This window comes from Phyllopteryx taeniolatus, chromosome 10, assembly GCF_024500385.1.
Source record: "Phyllopteryx taeniolatus isolate TA_2022b chromosome 10, UOR_Ptae_1.2, whole genome shotgun sequence".
NCBI classification, from domain to species: Eukaryota; Metazoa; Chordata; class Actinopteri; order Syngnathiformes; family Syngnathidae; genus Phyllopteryx; species Phyllopteryx taeniolatus.
In genome coordinates this window covers 25,781,983-25,804,728 of record NC_084511.1, presented here as the reverse complement: position 1 = coordinate 25,804,728, position 22,746 = coordinate 25,781,983, and the positions used below count along the sequence as shown (strand labels likewise).

The window sequence follows — 22,746 nt, the reverse complement described above, 5'->3', positions numbered from 1 at the left end:
GGAGGAATGGGCCAAAATCACACCAGAGCAATGCATGCGACTAGTTTCTCCATACAGGAGGTGGTTTGAACCTGTCATTGCAAACATAGGCTTTTGTACAAAGTATTAAATAAATACCAGTTGGCGTGTTCAATACTTTTTCCCTGTGTCATTTCACATTATTACACAGAACTTAATTTCTGAGCTAATTTTGAGCTCCCGTTAACTTCATTACTTTCCTTTACATTGCATAAATTTGTATGTTTTCCTAAAGCCGGAAAAACAACACCACAAAATGGTATGTTTATACAACGAAAGAGGGCAAAAAGCGACCCGTTGATAGGGGCCGAGCTGCCAGCGCGCTGAGGTAGCTGCTCTAATTACAAAAACTCCTCAGAGGCTCGTTTTCCCATTAGTTCTAAACAGGAAGAGGAAGGGGGGGAGTTGCCACTGTTTTTATTATGAAGGGTCCTGATAACAGCAGACCTCTTGTTTGTTTCTCACCTTCCTAATTGCAGCCCTGTCGAGTGAAAAAACATGCATAGCTGTGGGAAGTTAGAGATTATGATGCTTTTAAAAGGTTATTGATCATTCGCACGTAAACGTTGTATTAATGATTTCTTATCATGGTAGAGACCACATCCATATAGTTCACTTGAGCGAGCATATTCACAACTTTTTTTCTTGGTTGCTGACTTGTATAAATGGTGCTGACACAGAATGCAGGGGGGGGGGGGGGGCATGGTTGACCAATTTTTCTGCCTTCTGATAAAGTGTCAGGGCTGTAACAGTGGCAGGCTGGGGAACTGAAGGTAGAAACTGCCAGAGTAGGGTTGTGAGTATTAACACTTGATTTCTTTCTGCCATCATGTTGTGTTGAAAGCAATTGTCACAGTCGAACAACCGTTTTACATGTCACATCAAGCACCCGGGATAAGGGCGGAGAATTCACAATAACTGTGAGGCAGATGCAAACATCTGATTAGAGGCCAAAAATGACAGAATATACAGGAAATGTCAAAATGGAGTGGCCCATAAAAAAAAAAAAAAAAGGAACAAAGTAAAATATAGTGAAAGTACTCCATGTTTAACAAGGTTTGGCTAGCGGACATGTTATCGAGATTGAGTGTAACAGCATAATTACTTTTGTTGCCGTGCAGAAAACGCCTATGGGGAATGAGGCTGGGTATTTACCAGACACTCGGGGGGGGGGGGGGGGGGGAAGGCTCATTGGCAGCCCTTAGTAACGCCACCAGATAAGATGCTTCAGCCCAAATCAGACTTTGTCCCTTGCACCAGTGTATCGCATCATGCACTGATCCAAATAAAGTCTCCCTTGGCACTTTTTATAAAACCTAAGTCTCCCCATTAATCATCTGGTGTATTCTTGTCTTATTTTATACCGGGCCCCATTTCAGCCCAAGACGGCAGCATTGTCAAAAATCTTTTTCATGCTGACCTGAAAAAACAACAAAAAGCTCCACAATACACATGCCAGGTCAGTAGTTGGCAGTGGCACTTTGTCTTCACAGCTGACAGTCTATCTAATACCCGTCATTGGTTTACAATGTTGCTAGCCAATGAAACGTATGCATCCCCAAAGGTTTTGTTGTATTTCAGATCAAAACACTTGATTTTAGTTTTGATCCGAAATGCAACACAAAAATAAAAACATGGGAAAAAAATGTGGAAACACAATAGGGACCAAGCCCTGCCATGAACAGCGAAAAAATACCAAGTAATTGACGCACCCCTAAAAATGTTAATAATTCTCTATATTAATAGTTTAAACTGTAAATATACCACAAATTATTAGTAATATCACCCTAAATTCATTTTACAACATGACACTTAAAGATAAATGGCTTAAAAATGTGAATTGGACACCAAAAAGTGTGCTTGTACATGCTGCAAAGACTCTCTGTATTCCACCAACAGCCCAGGCTAAGTTAACTCCTCCCCTACACACAAAGCTGGTTTGTCAGTGAAGTTGTATCACTTCAACATTCTTCCTTAACAGCACTTACTACTTTTCTATTAGCAAGGGCTTTGGCGCCTATCTTGTGGAATCTTAGAGCATTATAGACAAGAGTACAAAAGCAACAAATAGCAAAACGAAAAGCTGAGGAACATGCAAAAACGTAGTGGTCATCTGCTGGAAACCTAAATCTAAACGCTGGTACAAATAAGGACTGAGGGTAAATGACTTACCAGGCCAGCAATGGGTGTCGGAAGCCTGTTGATTTTCTTCACCAAGCCAGGTTTAATGGAGCTCAGTAACCTGACGGACACAAGCTCAATTATTACATGAATTCTATTTCTGAACCATGCAGATTCTCTGAGGATTGAATGCATTTTTAGGAATTCTGACAACTGAGATGAATGTAATTATGAAGAGGCAGTTCTCTAATGAAGGTGTTCTCAAACTTTTTGGGTTCAGGGAGCAGTTACAGGGGAGACATTTCCCCAAGAGAGAAAAAAAAGTTGTACTGTTTTGAGCCGCTTATTTCAGCAAGACAATGCCTAGCCACAATCTGCACGCGACCCAACATTGTGGCTTCGTAGTTAAAGAGTGCGAGTACAAGAATGGCCTGCCAGCAGTTCAGACCGGACTCCCATTGAAATTGTGTGGCGCATTATCAAGCGCAAAATATAGCAACGGAGACCCCAGACTGTTGAGCAATTGAAGTTGTACATCAAGCAGGAATGGGAAAATAATTCCATCTATGCAACAATTACTGTCTTCAGAAAGGTGATGTAACACAGTGGTAAACATTTGGAACGTGTTGCAGGCATCACATTCAAAAAGAGTGAATAGTTGGGGAAAAAAGCAGTCAGTTTGAACATTAAATATGTTGTCTTTGTAGTGTATTAAATTGAATATAGGTTGAACAGGATTTGCAAATCATAGTATTCTGTTTTTATTTACATTTTACACAACATCCCAACATCATTGGAATTGTTTTTTTATTTTACGGCCCCCAAGCGATGGTTCGGGAACCCCCGTTTGAGAACCATTGCTCTATGGGCCTTCTGTTTCTCGTATATGTTTTCATCATGAGGAAGCATTGGAATGAATTGTGCCCCGTGGAGGAAGCACCCACCTACGGATACCCTTGTGCCATTTGATATCGCCAGCATTCCAGCAAAGTTATTTCGTGATGAAAAGATGTCATTTTCCCATTAGGAAACTCCTCTTTCCCACCACATAACTCAAAGAACTTCAATCACAGGAAAGCCCTACTCTGTTTCGCTCTCCCAGAACAGCTTTCAGCAGAGGATTGTTGTCTGTTGTACAAAGTCTAGGTGTAGTGTAATGACAATGTGGACAGTAATATAGCACTGTTAATGGTCGGGACTGCTTGATGATGCACATCCAGTCGTGTAATATTAATATAGTAATTCTGTCTATTTGCAGAGGATAGGGACTGAGTGAGCTTTGGCCTGAATAGCAAAAAGCTGCGAGGAATTGGTTTCATCCTACAATCTCAAAAACATGAGGAAAAACCTGTTGCTTGAATGGTGTTTTCCAAAATGAGGAATTAAAAACAAAAACAGGACTTTTGTCAAAGTGCAAACAAAAACAGACAACAAAGTATACTAGGAATGATGGTGAAAGGACATTGCTAACTTTGCATTCCTCGTAGCTCTGGGTGACTATATTAACAAAATAATGTATCTATTGTTATATTACATAACAAAATCCAGAGTCTGATACAAATCATTTTCCTAGTAATCATTTTTTTACAATACTGTGTGACAAACGAATACATTCACTCCCATTTACGCGGTGTCCCTGAACCCACCTCGCGCACTGCCGGGGGTGCCTGCCCAGTTTCATTCTGAAGAGCGAAATATGAAAGGCAGCAAGTGTACAATCTTTTCATGTTTTTGAGCATGTCCTAACACGTCTCTCTGCTCGTCGATTTTATTATTACAGTTGATTCACTGTATATTACAGGACACCAACATTGCAACATACTCTGCGATGTGACTATCGCCGTGACGATGACCAAATATTGTGTAGCCCAAGTTTAAACTTTAAATAAAGCACAAACTATAATCATCAATTTAGCCTGACAAATATATAAAAAAAAAAAAAAAAAAAAAAAAAAAAACACCACTTACTCGCACAGCAGTATTCCATTCTCCAATCCTCCCCTGAAATTCTTGTCACCGAAGCATCTTCCCGTCACGGCCTACAAAAGGAAACGTCTGTGAGTCCACTGATTAAGCAAACATATTAGGCTATAAATCCAAGCGCTAAGCATACAAAAATATGCCGAATTTAATTTCCGGTCTTGTGAAGTCTTAAATTCCGGGAATGGCATTGTCCAAAAGAGGCACGGGCCATACGTCAAGTCCATCGCTGGTTAACGGTGCTAAACGCTAACGAGCTTGGGGTAAGCTGCAATCATCCTGACCAAATGGCCATGGCGAGCTAATGTGTTGTGACAGGGGATTTATAAGAGGAGGAGGAGGAGCTGCCTCTTTGCATGCATTTGTACTACATTCTCAGAACTTGCAGATAAAGAAAGCAAGAAAGACTATTTTTGCTTTTGCGAGACATTTAAATCTCTTCATTGTGGTTGTTGTCAGGTGATCCACACAGGCCGCAGTGAGGAATGTGCACGACTTGCTTGTTTTCACAGGAATGTCACTTGCATTGTTTCACAAATAAACAGTTGTGGTGCATTCCCCGCCTGACTTCCCTTTTAATTTCCTTCCAAAGGAACGCTGCCGAGATGAATTAAAATAAAAAGTGGTCAAGGTAAACACCCCAAAAAGTCGTACAATTTGGAGTTTCATCAAAATGGTCTCAAACAATATCTTTGCCGGCCTAAACACTATCGGAAGCACCAATCTACATTTACAAATAATAACCTAAATTCTAATATTTGCTCCACGAAATTGCATTTATTGATTCCTAACGGTCTATTCTCTTCATTTTGCAGCATTTCTCTTGGATGCACTGCTTCCAACACATACGAATGTTCGATTTTTTTTTTTTTTGTCCACACAAATTTCAGCCTGTGTTGCCATGTCAATCTAATCCGGCCTTCAGAATCAGTAGTGCTGGTCAATGTAATTTACTAACTACATAATTAATACATTGAAAAGTCAGCATCTCTGGTGAGTATGACGGAGACCAACGGTGAGGGATGCCGTCAAGCTGAAGAAGGAGTACTATCGGGCCTTTTTGGCCTGTGGGACTCCTGACGCAGCTGATGGATACCGGCTGGCCAAGCGGAATTCAGCTTTGGTGGTCGCTGAAGCAAAAACTCGGGCACGGGAGGAGTTCGGTGAGGCCATGGAAAAAGAATTTGGGACGGCTTCGAGGAAATTCTGGTCCACCAACCGGCGTCTCACGAGGGGAAAGCAGTGCACCACCAACACTGTGTATAGTGGGGATGGGGCGCTGCTGACCTCGACTCGGGACGTTGTGAGTCGGTGGGGAGAATACTTCGAAGACCTCCTCAACCGGCAGTAAGTCGGACTCGTTTCCGGTGTGGGTTGGACTCCGCCAAGGCTGCCCTTTGTCACGGATTCTGTTCATAACTTTGATGGACAGAATTTCTAGGTCCGGTTTGGTGGCCTCAGAATCGCATCTCTGCTTTTTGCAGATGATGTGGTTCTGTTCGCTTCATCGAGCCGTGATCTCCAACTCTCACTGGAGCGGTTCGCAGCCGAGTGTGAAGCGGCCGGGATGAGAATCAGCACCTCCAAATCTGAGACCGTGCTCCTCAGTTGGAAAAGGGTGGCGTGCCCTCTCCGGGTCGGGATGAGATCCTGCCCCAAGTGGAGGAGTTCAAGTCTGGGCGTCCCTGCTAAAGCTACTGCTCGGATAAGCAGTAGGAAAATGGATGGATATTGCTTCTAAAATACTCCAAATGATGTATGTGAGTGGCACACATGCGTGTAATATTGCAGTCTTTTCTCCAATTGTGATGTGATAGTGATGGTGTATAGAAGTGCCTGTATCTATAAAACATTAGGTCTAAAAGACCTTCCTGTTCCCTCCCCATTACGCATCTGTGAGGCGCCTTCAAAAGGATGTGTACTTTTACTTTATTCTGCTAATGCAGTAGTAAAGTCATCACTACAGTAAATATTTGTATTCTAGATGTTCAAATACATCCAAGCCGTCAAGTCTAAAACAATCCAAAGGAACAGAGTGTGCCTGTGTATTCTTATGCCTCTTTCATGGCATTTGGAACCTTGAAACTTCAGATGTATCGTCGTAAAGCAAGAGCGGCGTTCCCTGTGAGTTTGAAGAGATAAAACTGCATGAAAAGGATTCCTCTCAAGTCAAATCATGCCTGGCAACACATCATAAGTCACTTGCCAAAGTAATCTCCTGTTTTGGAAAAGGATCCAAATGAAAACAGGAGACTGTTTGAACTGCTCCTCAGAGTTCAGCCTCCCACCCGGGGGGGGGGGCTGGAGACGGAAAAATCTACCTGTACCAAATTAACAAGCAATAAGTCAAGGTATGAAGGAAGGCGGGTTGTCGGGCTACGTCATGCGCTACTCGTTCGTTCAAGCCCCGAGGCGACCGTTTAAGAGTTGACAGCTGGTCGTCGAGGATGAAGTACACAAACAAAAGATGTGTGCTGCCAAGCCACGTGGCGGGCTTTCGTAGTTGGGCGCATTCTTCTTTTACAGGATGTTGTCTCGAGCGGGTTATGTAATCATCAAGTTCAAAAACACATGTAAGCGCGTCTTGCGGCTTCGCGAGCCAATAATCTCGTTAATACACCTTGGGAAGAAATCTTAATCCCCAGATGCCTTTGGTTTCCGATTAGCGGGACGAAAACAACAAAAGGCCGCCTAGCCCCTTCAGCACACATATTGTTGCGTATTGCGTTGCGCACAGTACAACGCCTTTTCTGAGACTCTTACACGACGATGAGAGCTCTCTGGCCAGGGGTCCCTTCAGCAAGTTCAACCTGGGGTCAGTGGTGGTAGCTGCTGACAATACACCCATGCAGATCTTTTCATTAGCCATCACCACAGGGATCCTCTATTGTGCATATAGGAATTGTTGCTTCTGCGCCTGGAGTGCTGGCATGCTGGTATGTCGGACTGAGTGGCGAGGGCAGCAGATATGCTTTAAAATACCAACCATGTGCAAGATAGAAATATAAAAAAAGAAACGTATTGTTCAGCTTGAGGCCAAGTGCACATGCAGCTATATGCACGGTTTTAAAACCGTATGGCTTCCAACCTCTGGGGTCAAACGGATCTACACTTACACACAACAGGTTTTTTTAAAAAAAATCTCTGGAGTTCATCCAAAATGGGTGTTTCAAACAGAGATGGACAACTACTTGTTCAATTGTGGATTTAAAAATGTCCACCCAATTTCATGTTAATGGGACAAATTGGTAAATAGGGCAGATATATATATATATATATATTTTTTTTTTTAAACTTTACGTGAGCACAACTGAGGGAGTTATTTCATGATGGATCTTTGAATTGATCATCACGTTTTGACGTCATGCTCTGCCCATCTGTCTCGGATACCCGCTTCTGAACGGGGCTCATTTGGGCAAATTCCTTCATAGGTCAAAGTGGGAGCTTTGGAATTCGCCCTAAATGTTTGACATCACTAACATTTTTAATATTACGTTGAAAATGAGTCCAAGACACGATGTCAAACTCCGAAACGATATCAAGTCAGTGAAAATAAAGGCTTCAAATGTGCTTCCTATATTGCTTGGAACTTGGAAGCAATTAAATAAAAATAAATATTTGGTTACAGTTATCCTCTTTTGGAATCAATTCAGTTCTGTTCTTAACAGTGGCGATGTAACCTGAATTTGTATGTATGTTGGAACGCGCCGTAGTCTAAATCAAGGACCCCCTGTATTTAAAAAAAAAAAGGGGCCTCTGAATTTGCTCGCCAGCATCCTCTGACCACAGCATGGAAACAAACTGCGGCATTCAGTGGCTGCTTTTTTACACATTTGTTTTCCTAAGAGCTTGAACGCTCAGAATTCCAACACTGGCTCCCTTTTCTATCTCTGCCATTGCCCCCCAAGTCTTGATAAGAGCCCCTGATTAAACAAGCCAAATTTCCACTGAAGTGCCCTAACGCTGAGCTAAATGTAAGCATTCCTACCAGTCCGTCCCTTTCCAGCAGGATTAGATGACGGAACAATGTTTGGGCTGCGGATTAAGCCCTCTCCTGGCCCGACGAGTTCCACTCACTTCCCCCCCCCAATTCTCTTACAAGTTCTGAACCCAAAAAAACAGGAAAGGAAACAGTATTTGGCTTGACGGTTATATTGGATTAAGTAGAGAATGGAAACCGGTGCCAAAAAGTGGCCAGAGGAATGGGGATGGGTGCGTAATAAGAAGGGGGTAAAAAACAGTTCAATCCATCCACTCAATGCACCCTTCAAGGTCCTTGCAGCCTCTTTCTGCAGTGCAAATGACGCCTCCTCAATTTAGCCAGCACAAATCCCCATCCTACTAACCTACATCATCTCACTTGCATTTTCAGTTGAGAGACAGAGCACTGTGAATGGATGACAATGTAGTCAATGTGTGATTGACATGCAAGAGAATGGCGGTCCAATTCATGAAAAGAACAACAAAACATTAGATAAGACAAACGGCTAAATGAGAGGTATACACTGCAATACTTTTATATATAATAAGTTCAATGCAGTGGTGCTTCAAAGATTGTTTGATTTTTTTCATAACTAAAAACAGTTCTCAGGTGTCTTAATAAAAGACAACATTCTTCCATCCAAATACACAAAGACAAAGAATTCCAACCAGTTGTCGCACTCCGGTTGAAATCGCTCCGTTTTGTGCGGTGGTTCTGTCACGCACAATTGCACTGCATGGCTTTCGTTACCATGACGAACAGCGGTGAAGCTAGGGCGTCGCGACGACGTGAGCAGCTATTCAAAGTTGCTAATTTAGCGACTTTTTGGTTTGTTTTTAAAGTGACTAGCGACAAGTCAAGTACATTAGCTTCTCGTGGGTTTTCTGAATGCCTACAGTACATACGCCACAGTTTAAAATTCTGTTGGCTGTCATCTTTAAACTACTTAATGCGAAACTTATCCGGCTAAAACCATACCAGACGCCACATAAGATGAATAGTGACCCCCCCCCCCCCCCCCCAAAGCTTTGCAGGAAAAGAAACAAAGAGCCTCCGTGTTGATGGCAGCTTTTTCAGCTTCGCTTTCTAAGTGTAAGGCCTTTTCCAGGGGCCTCCGTGAGTCTCCAATATCCTGCTCGCTATATTTTCTTGGGAGGCCGAGGGAAACAACGGGCCACTGACCACCCCAGAAGCGTCATTCAAACACACAAGGAGACGCCCGACCTGGACCTGTTTGCTTCGAGACTAGGCATCAGCCATGTTTTGAAAAAGGGCTTGGATTGAGAATATGGCCCCATTAAAGACTATTTTAAACACTTTACAAAATGTTTTCAAAGGAAAACATTAATTTGTCACTGTCCAATGACAACCTCCTAAGTCCACTCAAAGAAAATGTTGATATTATTGTTAAGTAACCAAACTAAACAACCAATGGAAACGGGGTTTTCTGTGTTTCCCATTTTGTTTTGAAAACAGGCAAAGACTCAAGATGGCGAAGACAAAAGTGGATCAAGGGCACTTTGTTTAAATGAGCCAAGATGCACCTTTGGACAATGAATGCATGCTTGGAGCACAAGATTGATTAAAAAAAAAAAAAAAAAAAACAAGTATGCCATTGTTCAAAACTGTGGAGCGACCCAGACAATTTAATATTTTCAACGAAAACACAGTTTTGTGTTTGCACAGTTCAAACGATTGGGGGTGTAGGGCTTTTCAAAAATAAGGACATTTGTAAGTTACCTCAAACCAAATGTTCTGTAGATTTTTGCTGCACTGCTCGGAAGGCATTTTCGCCATTATACTATTCTAGAATGGGGAGGTAAGTTCAACACGGAATTGTTTTGCCTTCCGGTGTAGTCTCCGAGCCATCTAACATGCTGCGTAGATGGGATGCCACTTGTGTGCGCTCTTTTACACACAGATCCCACTATAGTGGTACCTAAACACTAGGTAGCATTTAATATATCTGTATTATCTATGTATTATTGTTTCCTTGCATGTTGTCACTACTTGGCATTGACGCTTGTCGAGTTATTATGTGCTATTTGGGCATATGTTCCGTCCATGCAGGTTGTTTCATGTTTCGCGTCATTGCAAACGCAGCCATTATGGGAAATGTGTCACTTAATTCAGAATTGGCCACTTGGACCTTCAGTGTAAATCCAGCCATAGAGAGTTGTGCCTCCTCAATGCAAAGTTCTTTGAATTTTCTTCTATTACTAACCTGTGAAAAGCAGCAGTCTCAACTAGAGTATCCCAGCAACAGATGGGTCAGCATAGATACGGTACCCCATCGCAGATGTCAACTGCTAGATTAATCTCCAGTACGTGCTGTGTGCCGTCTAAAAGCAACAAAGACCCCTGTAAACACGCAAAGTGATAGCATTGTGCTCTTTGGTCCTCATGTTTGGACTTGCCCTCCCCTCTCGTCACTCGGAGATTTGCTGTACTTGTCAGGGCTGAAGTAATCAAGAGCTTCATTGACGTAGTGTGTCAACACCGGGGCAGAATGGGGGCTCATCAGCCTGTTTATGGTGGCACAATTGTGCTGAAACACAAATTCCATCATGGTTCAGTTACCATTATGCCTTTGACAAATATTGAATGTCAAGATGGGAACACACAGGCGGCTGTCATCGAGTGACTGAAAGGTTGGCGGTTCAAATCCCAGCTGTCTGCTTTCGAAGTGTCCTTGGGCAAGACACTGAACTCTAATGTGCTTGCAGCGGGCCTGACATGGGTGCGTGAATGTGAGCCTCCGTAAAGCGCTTTGGGTTCACACTATAACGTGAAGCGTTCAATTCAAAATAGACGCATATGAACACAAAAGTAAATATGAAGTGTCCTCAAAGCGTTGCTGCTCGTCATCCACAAAACTAGACTTTACACCGATCTGCTCGGTAGCGGCCGTTAATTAGCATTTTATGCTGATCGGCTTTAATGACAAAATTTGCTACGCAATAGACATTTACTCCATGTCGCCATCGTGTACAGTATATTCGAATCCAAATGCTAGTTTATTTTTAACCTTGTCGCGTATCTTCTGACGTTGTAAATATCTGACCACCAATAAAGAAATTTAAAAAAAAAAAAAAAAAAAAAAAAAAAAATCGGAGGTGGGCGACTGGTTAGCATATCTGTCTCACAGTTCTGAGGACCGGGGCTCAAATCCCGGCCCCGCCTCTGTGCCCGGATCAGACTACAAGACAAATTTCTTTCACTATTGCACTATGTCACTACTACTACTACTACCACCACTACTATGACTACTGCAAAAAAAATCAACGCATTCTGTTTTTTTTTTTTTTTACGATCACTGGGCTTCATCTTGTCAACTCAAACGCGACCGGATACAGTCGTTACCTTGGCAACGACAACAATAATGGATCGCGCCGGGTGTTTGTAAGAACAAAATTGGGTGCGTTGGTGGTCACCGGTGCTCGGGAGAGGATTTTCATTCAAGGATCACTTGAGGTATGTTCACGTACTTTTAATACGATATGGCTCGCAAGCAGGCAACAAAACGTTATGTAGCCTAGCAAGCTAGTGCTAGCACTAATGGTTTTGAGCGAACATGCAGGCGTTCTCTCGAATCATGCTCTAAAGTTTTGGTGTGTGTGAAGTAATTGAATTACAGTAAGTTAGCACCCATTATTTCTGTCATGTCGTAATGTTGGTTTGACCTGACTGATTAGAATACACGATCTGACTAGAGCAGCACCATCAGTCCACGCTCTCCACAATTTGGACATCAATGTCCTCCCTAGGCGCTATCGTGGAGAAAGATTTAACTGCTGAGCCCTTTTGCAAACAATTCTGAACCAAAACAGCAGAACCAACCAAAAGTAATATATAGTATAGAACAACTGGGTAGCTCCCCAAAACAAACAAAGATGCGAACAACATTGTGGAACAATCCCTTCCTTGAGAGTATACCGTAATACTCATGATCATTAAGCCGTTTTCAAAGCAGGGTGAGCATTCTGAATGTTTTAAGACTCGCAGAATATTGGGTTCAGTCAAAATGCACAAAACCTACCAAAAGAAAGAGCAGACTCTCTATTCACCTTGTTTAATTTTTATTTTCTTTTTTAGTAATCAACAGTACAAGATGGGTTGCTTTACCAAAAACACTGTTTTTTCTGGTTTTGGAAAAAAGAAACATGTCTTGCAGAACAGTGACTTTGATGCCAATATATTTTGCTTTTTTGACACCTCAAACTAAAAAAAAAAGCACTGGGAAACTGCTTTTGATGTCAACATTATAATTTATTTACAGATATGCAATTCAGAAACGTGCCATGAACGACACCGACTCACCGCATGGCTTGACTCGAACGTCAGTAGCTTCTTTACATGCCGCTCCTCATTCACGCAATTGCGTTTTCTTTTCTCTCAATCGCGACACACAAGTTCTACTGCCAAAGAGCTAGCCGACTTCCAATGTGTTGGCATTTCTCTCCTCCATAATGGACGTGACAAGCTGAGATTCATCCTCTAATCGTCTACCCTAAAGTTGGGATCTCCAATCCAAAGTGATGTAATGCCACCATCTACAGCGATGTATTAGTCATTACAGTGGCGTACAAACCGGAATTTCACAGACACTCTTCCACGCCGTTGAAGAACATACTTGATAAATATTTTAATTGGTATTAGTAATGGATTCTAGAAGACGAATATAAACGTTCGCGGAAGTGAATGAGTTAAAGACACAGAGGATTTTCAATACTGTGTTTAAAAACTAATTTACAACATACGGTAAGACTGGATGCACTAACTAGGGCAATGGCACAGCGTCTAATAGAGGCCATTATATGAGGAAATATGGTAAAAATGTAGCACAGGCTAGAATCATTGCATCATTGTTCTACTACTGGAAACAGAAAGGCCTAACACACTGTTACATGTATTACTTGTAGTTCTAGAAGAAAAAAAAAAATGGAATTGAAAACTCTAATTATTACGTTATGTTGCTCAATTCATGCAGCTTGATGGTGTCCAAGTGGGACACAGGCCACCTTATGGGAGCTGTCAATGCACACACCCCCAAAAGAGGGAGGTGCAGCTGGCTAGATTAGTCAGGATTAGACTTTATCCCCTTGCTAGTAGCAAAAGGATGGAGAAAAAAAAAAAAAAAAAAAACAATGCTCAAGAGGCCCATGCTTTAATGTAAGCCATTCCACTCCAGGAAATATCTGACACTCTCAACAGGAGAGATGTGAGTGAGTGGACAGTGAAAGTCATTCATTAGTTGCGATCGCTTGCAGACTAGCATGCAATCCATATCACACAGGGGAAGGGAATCAATGTGTCATGATAATCAATGCAGCCTGTAACGGGGAAAAAGTGGACTATACCTTTTGGAATTCTGTCCAGAAAGTTAACCGTTGTTTTCGTTAGGACATTAAAGATTTTGGGAAACGTTTTGCAATATTTTGCCAGGCTGGGATGTTTTTCTTCCGATGAAAAGTCTTCCATCTTGCCACCCCAGCCCAGGCATGGAAGATTGTTGTCACGTGTAGGACATAGAATATATAATTTTGACTTCAGTTCAGTGACAGACTACAGCACATTCTGACTTTCATACAAATTTGGGTTACATTTTTCCCCATAGAAACTGAACCCTCTCTCAAGTCGAGGACCCCGTGTAATGTGCTTAGCCAATCTCTTTTCTAGGATGGCATGGCTAGCTATGGTGGAGTTCTGAGTCAGGGTCAAGAGCAATCTGCCGGCAGCCCTCGCCGTGCATGAGAACAAGGTTCCTACTGTAGCAGGCAAACATAAATGCCAACGAGCGCATGCTTTTTATCATGGTCATCTCTGTGAGTGAGCTATTTTTCTGCATGGATGAGCCCAATGGAAAAGTGCCCCGCTAAGGCTGCCCAGCAACAGTTGACAAGTGACACTACGTTTACAACTATGGAATGCTAGGGTAGGGTAGGGTAGAGCCAGACTCGCTGCTGTCCGCTGACTGGTCGACAGAGAATTATCACTTGCCATCACGTCATCATACAACACTGCATGACTCCAACTTTCCTGACTTTGTGGATCATTGATTCATTCTGTTACTGTCGATTGAACAAGGTGGTGGTTGTTATTAACAACTGACAAGAGGAGTGAACACATTGATGATAAAATACGTCTAAGTGGGTCTGCTAAGCATGCTGGCACCAAGGAAGCATACAGCATTTGAGCCATATTGAGCACTCAAATCAAGGGAGCCCAAGCCCTGCCCGAATCGCCTCATAGGACTGAGTGCATACCTGAGTGTACCTTGTCATGTTTATCTTGTTTAACTGGCAAATAAGACATCCTTTGTATTATGCTATTCAGCTACTTGAGCTAGCTATTACACACACTATACTACACTTACCCTAAGCCATATCATGGTTTACTGATCCAACCAATACGGTGGGGAACTGAACTGTACAGTAGAAAGTAGAAACCTGATTTAAGGGTGGCACACAAGTGTAAGTTCTAAACTATATTTCAGAAAAATCGAAATGGCACGATAGTATGACATATTTTGACATTACTGTCATTACAGTGGGAAATGAATCAGATACCTTTCTACAGGCTTATGTCATCATAAAACACAAACGGTGGAAGACTCAAACGCTAAAAGCAAGATATCTCGCTGTATAATCTCACAATGTTGCTGTAGGGTTAGCAGTGTGCCCTCCAATGCGGGATGCACAAGCTCCCCTGGCAGCCGAAAGAGTCCAGCTCCCCAGCGTCACAGCTCGAAAAGTAGAAAACCAACTCAGCCTGTGTGACCTAATTAGAAACATCCCCTGGATGTGGGGGAGGATCATCATTCTCTGTCCCAGCTATCTGACACTAAGAATGGCAAGAACAAACGGACTTAATCTATCCTGTTTCGCCCATAGGGCATCGAATCCTGAGGGAGTTGAGGGATGTCAACATGCATCACTAAAGGAAGACTTTGGAGTAGAGGATCTTCCAATTGAAACCAAAGCAGAAGCAATCAGTTCCCGTGTCATGACCATTGCTCATTTGTGACGGTGTAACCTGCCACGTTTACAAATCCCACAGCCTGTTCGGCCTCGCTAACTTACATCAATTGAATGGAAACTTGATTCAGGAGTCACGCAAAGCGAGCCACTTTACCTGAGAACGAGGGCGATCGATGGAGTGCAGGCAGATTGGCATTGAGGGGAGGCTGGTAATTAGTGAAAGTGATACATGGAATAAGGTTAGTCGCCCAACAAGTGGAAAGGTTTACACTGTACATCTCTCGGCGTTTTGACACCGCACGCCAGAGCGGACTGTTTTGCAAGTCGCTGCTCTGTGTGAAGGGTACCAACTGGAATCTGGGGCTGAAGTCGACGCGCAAATTTCCCAACCTTCGGCTGTGTGAAGAAGAGAAGAATCATCTTTATTGTCACGAGCACAACATTTTTCATTTTGCCAGCTTTTTAGAACATTTTGACAGATCTTCAAGACCCACAGAATATTGTGTTGTGCGACAGTATAAATATCAAAGCTACCAAAAGGAAGACTAGACTATTTCTTCCACCAGAGAAAACTTTTGTTTCTCCCTTTTTCTGTTCTTTAGTAATCCGCGGTAGAACATGGGTTGGTTTCACCCAAAACACCGGTTACTGACCAAAAAGCGGCGAAAATGAGCTTTTAGTGAAAAGAAATGTCAAAACTGATTCAAACACTGTTTGGCACCTCAAACTATAAAATAACAAAAACAAGACTGAGAAAAATAATGCATTTATATAATTTATTACAACTATGAAACGTGTTGTGAGCGACACGGACTCATCTGATGGCTCGAGTTGAACATCAGTGTTTTTTTTTGTTGTTTTTTTTTTACATAGTGTTCCTCATTCTCTCTGTGAACTACGTCCTCTTTTGTCAAAATAACGATAACATGACACCCGATTCACAGGTGACGCTTGCTTGCTGGGATTTCCTGACAGGCTGTTGAAGAGCATGGTTTGAGTGCTGCCACACTGGCCCTTTATGGGGCATGTCTGAATGCAGAAAAGACAGCAAGGATGTTGTTTTAACTGATTATCTGGTGACATGTCTGCCTTCAAATGGGAAAAGCATTGTAGAAGTGTGCTTCAATCGTGACTCGCACTGTATAAGTCAATCAGCTCCAACAGGAAGTCAAAGCTAATCATGTCTTCACAATATTTGGAACGGAGAATGACACTTTGACTGCGCGCGTCGTATTGTATATTCAAGCTGCAAGCTGTTCTACTGAAGTCCAGTAGTAGTCAGCTCGGCGTGTTTCAAACTGCGAACGCTAAAAAAACCACGGTCACAACAATGCAATGGGCCTCCCTTACCATTTGCGCCTGAAACTGCTTCAACTGCACACCCAACCAAATTTGTGTCACGCTAGAAATTTAACTAATCATTACTGTTCATTTCTATGTGCAATTAAAACAAGAATAATAATAAAAGGTAATAAAAAAAAAAACACCATTGAAAAAAAATAAAGGGGGCAAAAGTAACATGAGAAAGAAAATGCAGTTTCAAAAAGGATTGAGAAGTAAAAACTATTGTGCTGATTGATCGGTTTACATCACATTTTCACATGAGGAATTACAGAAAATTATATAAATCAGATTATAGTTGGGATTAGAAATAATACTGAAGCCTTGGAAAAACTAGGAAATGCGATCAATCTGATCGCACTTCCTCATTGACTATTAACGTTAGCCACACACGCGGACAGCAGGCGACGGACACATAAAAGCACATATCCTACCGTCCAAGCGCTTGAATGGGACGAGGGTAAAAGTGATGATAAGTGTGCTTTTCATTGTATTCAGGACAGTCAACCCATTATCAAATTCCTGGTTTGAGTTCACGCCAAAGTGGCTATGATTATTTTTAGAAATGACTGCAGTTTCAATATGTCGTGCAGCTTGGGTAAAAGATGTGTGATATATTTTCAATAGCTGATCCTGCGTTATTTGTGCGTACGCATGGTCTGAGGATGTTCTACATCTGTTCGCAGAGTACGGACAAAAACAAGTACAGACATGGTGATTTGCGCGTCAAACGTGGATATGCACGGTTCGTAAATGAGGCCCAATGATGCTTGACTTTTTCAATATTAACAGTTGCCAGGGAGTTAGGGAATATACAGTACTAAACTCAGATGGAATGTCAATACTCTTCCCCAATTAGCTGACAAGTTTCAGTCAAAGATTTCCGCCATTCAGGTCATGCAGGACGAAATTCCAAAGTATTCTCTAATCTGACCCCCCTAAAAATGAACAGTGATGTTGTTGTGTAACTACTTGCCCTAAAAAACTAGACTTAAATAGCACAAATGTAGTATTATTCATCTGAAGAGCAGTAAAGTAGGTCATGTACTTTAGCCATTATTTTCTGCTTTTCTTGAAATTATTTGTTATGGAGGATTTCAGAGGCATTTGAAATTCTCATTCCATGTTTTTTAGAAAATTCCACCAAGATGTCAACCACTTGTCACATTGCTGTTACACTCACCGGATTATTGAGCATTGATTCCATCACCGCTTTTGTTCTTTGCTAACATGAGAACTCGAGTAGAAATGGATGGTGAGGAAGAAACACGAACGTCAGCACATGCACACAGAGCAGAATATTTATTTGAAAAATCTGAGAAAAACAGGGATAAAACTTGAATATGGATACCAGCAAATCAATGGTACGTATTATACATAGGTAGAAGGCAGTTCCTGCTGCGGCAGGTCAATTGTGGTGAGTGCGTATTATACTCCAGAACGTATTATACACAAGAAATTACGGTAATCCACCAGTCAAACCCCTGCCTTAGCTTTGTCATAACCATTTCTTTCAACCCTGATTTAAATCGAAATGTGCAGTCAATGTCAATGTCGACTAACGATTATTAATTAAAATCCACAATTAACTGAGGCCCAGACAAAAAAAGTTTGTAATTGCCTATAGATGCCATAAGATGGTGGCAAATGACTTTTTGGTATGGGCCAAAGCTGTGTCGCGACTAAATGAAGCGCCTCCCCTCAATTCAACAATGATGCTTGGCACCAGGTGGCCCCAAGGCAATCATTTTATGTGAGAACACAATAACAGAGAATAGGCAAGTTTTTCATTGAATAATGGAGGATAGGTAGCCCTAAAAAAATAAATACAAATAAATAAATAAAGAAAAATAAAGAAAAATGCAAATAAGCTAATTCACGAATTTCATACCACGACTAAGCATGGGTTCATTCTGTTGCATTGTTCAGCCACTGCGAATCTATACCGCTGGCTCTGTGATTTGGGGAAAGTCTGAAAAGGATTAGGAAAAAGTGATGTTAAAATCACCCTAAATTACAGTTTATTGTTCTTCGCCGTTTTTTTTTCCTCCCCAAACTTCACAAGATGCAATCCAATTTACATTACATGGTTCGTGTGACACATTGAGAATTCCTTTTTTCTCACACATATCAGAAAGAAAAAAAAACATCGAATGGGATAGCTTAAACTCGTCATTGGACCTATTCCAAATGTGGGGGGCCAAAAATCATATATGAATTGGGCCCTGAGCCTGATGTGACCCAAATACGGCAATGCGGGTATTCCCAAAAAAAAAAAAAAAAAAAAAAAAAAAAAAAAAAAAAGCTAATTTAGTGCACAAGTGATACAAACACAAATACATGTAAGTAGACAATTTGGTCAGTTTAGACCTGCAGTGTAAATTGAGACAGTCGCAAATATACCCATTAGCCCTCATTTCACCCATTATCCCTTGGTTTTACACATTCACGGTCGGGAACAAAGGGGTGTCCCAATTCTCCGTAAGGCTTGGGGGTAGGCCTAAGACGTCGGGCTACATATACCCCTTATGTCCGCGACGGCACTCCGCCCCCGCTGACTGACAAAGAGCTTGCTTACAAGACGACGGAACGGACAAAGGAGGAAGTACATAAATAGACGTAAGAATAATTATTGATATTCATATACTAATGACAGTCATGTTTTTAATCAACATAAATGTCAGCCACGTTTTGAATTGTTGGTAAAAGGCTAGTTATAACAAGCTTGCGTGTTGCTCGTCTACTGTCAGACCACGGTGGCAAAAATCACAGCAAACAGACTTCACTACAATGTAGTGCATTTTATGAACAATCGGACAGAATTTTCAGGCAGTTAACTCACCTTCAGAAGCTATGTACCTCATCTAGCATCACTAGTAATGTCGCTTCAAGTAGTACTGTGACGGTCGCTTTCCATATAGTTTAGCTGTCGCCTATAATCAATCGTAATGCAGTATTTCATTGTCGTGAAGCTGTTAGCTGGGACTTATCCTGGTCTGACATTGTTTTACTTTATGGAAACACACACACGAGGCCAATGTAATAAGCAAACGCATTTTCCTTCACAGGGATACCGTAAGACAACGGCACACAGCACTCCAGAACAACCACCACAGCTGGTGCAAAAAGACAGCAGACGCAAAATCCAATTCAAGAGGTCCTTTTATAGGAATATGAACAGAAACGACATGGGACTGTGGCAAAAACAGAAAAAACATTTGCTCCAAATGTGTTCCTAAAAATGAAATATAGAAAGTTATGCACCTCATGCGGTGGGAAACAAACAACTTCAAAATACCATTGACCTTTACAAAATGCATATACCCATAAACTTCCAGACAAATTTGAATTTAAAAAAGTAATCTAGAATAATAACATTCATTTGACACAAAATGGCATCTTGGAATTGGTAAACAAACGGAGGGCTGAAGAATGGGAAAGACGAAGGGTAAGGGCTAAGGGGTAGAATTGGGATTGGCTCCTTAACTCAAGAGATCCTTTCTAAACCCGAGAAGAAAATCCTGACAGATCACAGAGGATGCAGAGAGGAAACGTCAAATACGATCGTGTTCATGCAAGCCCTCAATCAGACAACGATCAAATCAATCAAGCTAAACTGAACTCCTGCCTCGTCTCATCAGCAGTTCAGAGGAGCTAAAACACAAATACTGACATGATGATTAAAGGAAGCTGCTTGTAGAAGACAAATAGGCGCGCTGCCTCACAGCGCAGGACTTGACTTGAAAAGCATCACAGGTTTCATTTTTTCAACATTATTTGATACAAGGATGTCGATCCGGCAATTCTCTGCTTTCTGAGGTACTGTAATCCCCTGCATATTCGTGGGTCAAGAATTCAACTATTTTTGTTTTTGGTTTCCAGTAGAACCTATCGTCAGCTATCGTCTCAAAAACTCCTCTCATGTATTTCCGGTTGTTGTGCACGTTCTGAAACACCTTAGGATGCCACAAGATGCTCCCAAAGCCTAAACAGTACTCGGTGTCAAGGAAGTATGTTGAAGTGATACAGCTTGACTGAGAGGCAGATTTTGTACAGTCTGTCTGGGAAAAGCTACGTTTAGCCTGGGTTGTTAGTGAAAGTTAAGAGGTTTTTGCCACATGCGGCTGCACTTCCGGTGTATTTGTTCAAAATCAACTCATCTGTTAGTTTTTTTAAGAGTATTGTTGCAAGACGAGTTTGGAATGATAAACTGTTTTGGGATCATAGTTTGTGGTATTTTTACAGTTTAAGCTACTAATATAGGCGATTCTAAACATTTTGGGAGCGAGGGTGTAAACTACTCACATTTTCTTAGCTATTCGCGGCACGGCATGGTCTTTTTACTGTTGCGTCAGAGGTGGACAAAAGCCAGCTCTCCTGTTAACTGCTTCGATACTGCAATTTTGCTGGATCTTTGCGTAAAACGCATCCGGAAAACTATTAACTTTTGGTGACGCAAAGTCTCGGATCGTGGTATGATCCATGACACAGCGGAAGAAAAATAAGCAGATCCCGAACGAGAAGGCCTCGTTACGTTTATCTATCCCTTCATTCATTTACAGTGACTTGCCTCTGATTCCCTCGGGTGAGCCAGTGAGCGTTACCAGGTGGCCAATGATACTAGCCCCCTCCTTGCCCAACGGGGGGGAAGAGTGAGAGAAGAACAACGACGTGATTGCGCTATCAGTTACCCATTCAGCTCTATGCACTGATCCCTCTGATTCAAGGTCAACAGAAGCCCTTTGGAAGATACCAACAAGCCTCCCAGGAGTTTGATGAAATGATGGCTCAAACTTTGGAGGAAGACTTTTTTTGTGAGGAGTGAAGGGTCTGCGAAAACAACCAATCTTCTATTGAATTACAGTATTGTCATTGATGTAAATGGAACAGACTCATTAAACTTGCCCAGTAAACACACAAGTTGGGTAACTACACTGAAATAAAATCTAATAAAAGTAAAACAAAACAAAACAAAAAAATCCTTCAAAGTAGGTTTACTGATTAATGCAGTTATTGTCAATGCACTGAATCAATCGCAATTGGACTGTTATTGGTTGTCTCAGAAGACGTTTCGCCGCTTAGCCGAGCAGGCTAGTGCTGTCCTACCTAGCATGTCCTACCTAGCTTTGCATGAACTGATGAAGCCTGCTCGGATGAGATGGGAAACGTCTTCTAAGACAACCAGAACAGTCCAGTTGTGATCGATTTAATGCCATGAGAATATAATGACCAAGAATAATGAGAATAATCACAGGCATTATTCCGGTTACCGTTTGAAACATTTATTATTGTTGCTCCCACATTTAGCTGCTCTGACAATAGTAGTGGTTGATTTATGAAAAAATTCAAACAGTAGAAAAGAGAGAAGGCGGAGAAGACAGTTGGGTGCACATTATCTGGTACTATGAAATATAGTAGAAGGTAAGCCAGGTGATGGTGATACTTTTATTTATTGTATTTTCATCTAATATGTTTCCTATAATTTAAAAAAATATATTTTTGTGTATTAATCAACTAATATCTGTTTTGTATTTAATATTTTTGTTCAATAAGTGTGTATTTTTCCATATAATATTTTGTTTATTTTGTGGTCTTCCAATATTTCATTTGGTATTTGCATATTTTTTTAAAATAAATGTGTATTTGGTCTAATCATTTATATTCAATTTGTTGTTTTAGTTTTAATATTTTTCCAACAATGTCTTTATATAGCTTCTTTTTTTTTTTTTTTTTTTACATTTTGTTCTAATAGTTCTTTCAAATGTGTTTTTTTTTGTATTTTTAATTCATATTTTTGTCTGATTAGTATTTTCTAGGCGGCACGGTGAGCGGTTCAAATCTGTGTGGAGTTTGCATGTTCTCCCCGTGCCTGCGTGGGCTTTCTCCGAGCACTCCGGTTACCTCCCACATCCCAAAACCATGCATGCTCGGTTGACTGAAGACTCCAAATTGCCCGTAGGTGTGAATGTGAGTGCGAATGGTTGTTTGTTTATATGTGCACTGATTGGCGGGCAACCAGTTCAGCGTGTACCCCGCCTCCTGCCCGCATTTAGCTGAGATAGGCTTCAGCACGCCCGTGACCCTAGTGAGGATAAGCGGTACAGAAAATGGATGAATGGATGGATAGTATTTTCTAATACTTTTTTTACATGTATTATTTTCTATTTCCAGATTGTGTTAGTTACAATATTTTGTATGATATTTGTATATTTCTCCTAATGGATTTTTATTTTAATGCTAATATTTTTTCATCAATATGTTGCATCATTTTCTAATATTTTGTCATAGTAGTTTTGTATTTCCTAATATTTTTGTCATGGTATT

The 22,746-nt window shown here is 41.4% G+C and overlaps 1 protein-coding gene across 7 annotated transcripts in view; it reads right to left on the bottom strand.

Moving 5' to 3' along the window:
• LOC133484521 (LIM and calponin homology domains-containing protein 1-like) overlaps positions 1-22,746 on the bottom strand; it is a 64,006-nt gene that overhangs the window by 38,699 nt on the left and 2,561 nt on the right. For all 7 annotated transcript variants that reach the window (XM_061787251.1, XM_061787247.1, XM_061787250.1 and 4 more), the window contains 2 exons: positions 4,108-4,178; positions 2,191-2,260 (listed from right to left, as the gene is read on the bottom strand). In XM_061787251.1, coding sequence (XP_061643235.1) covers positions 2,191-2,260; positions 4,108-4,178 — 141 coding nt within the window. The remainder of the gene's footprint in view (positions 1-2,190; positions 2,261-4,107; positions 4,179-22,746) is intronic.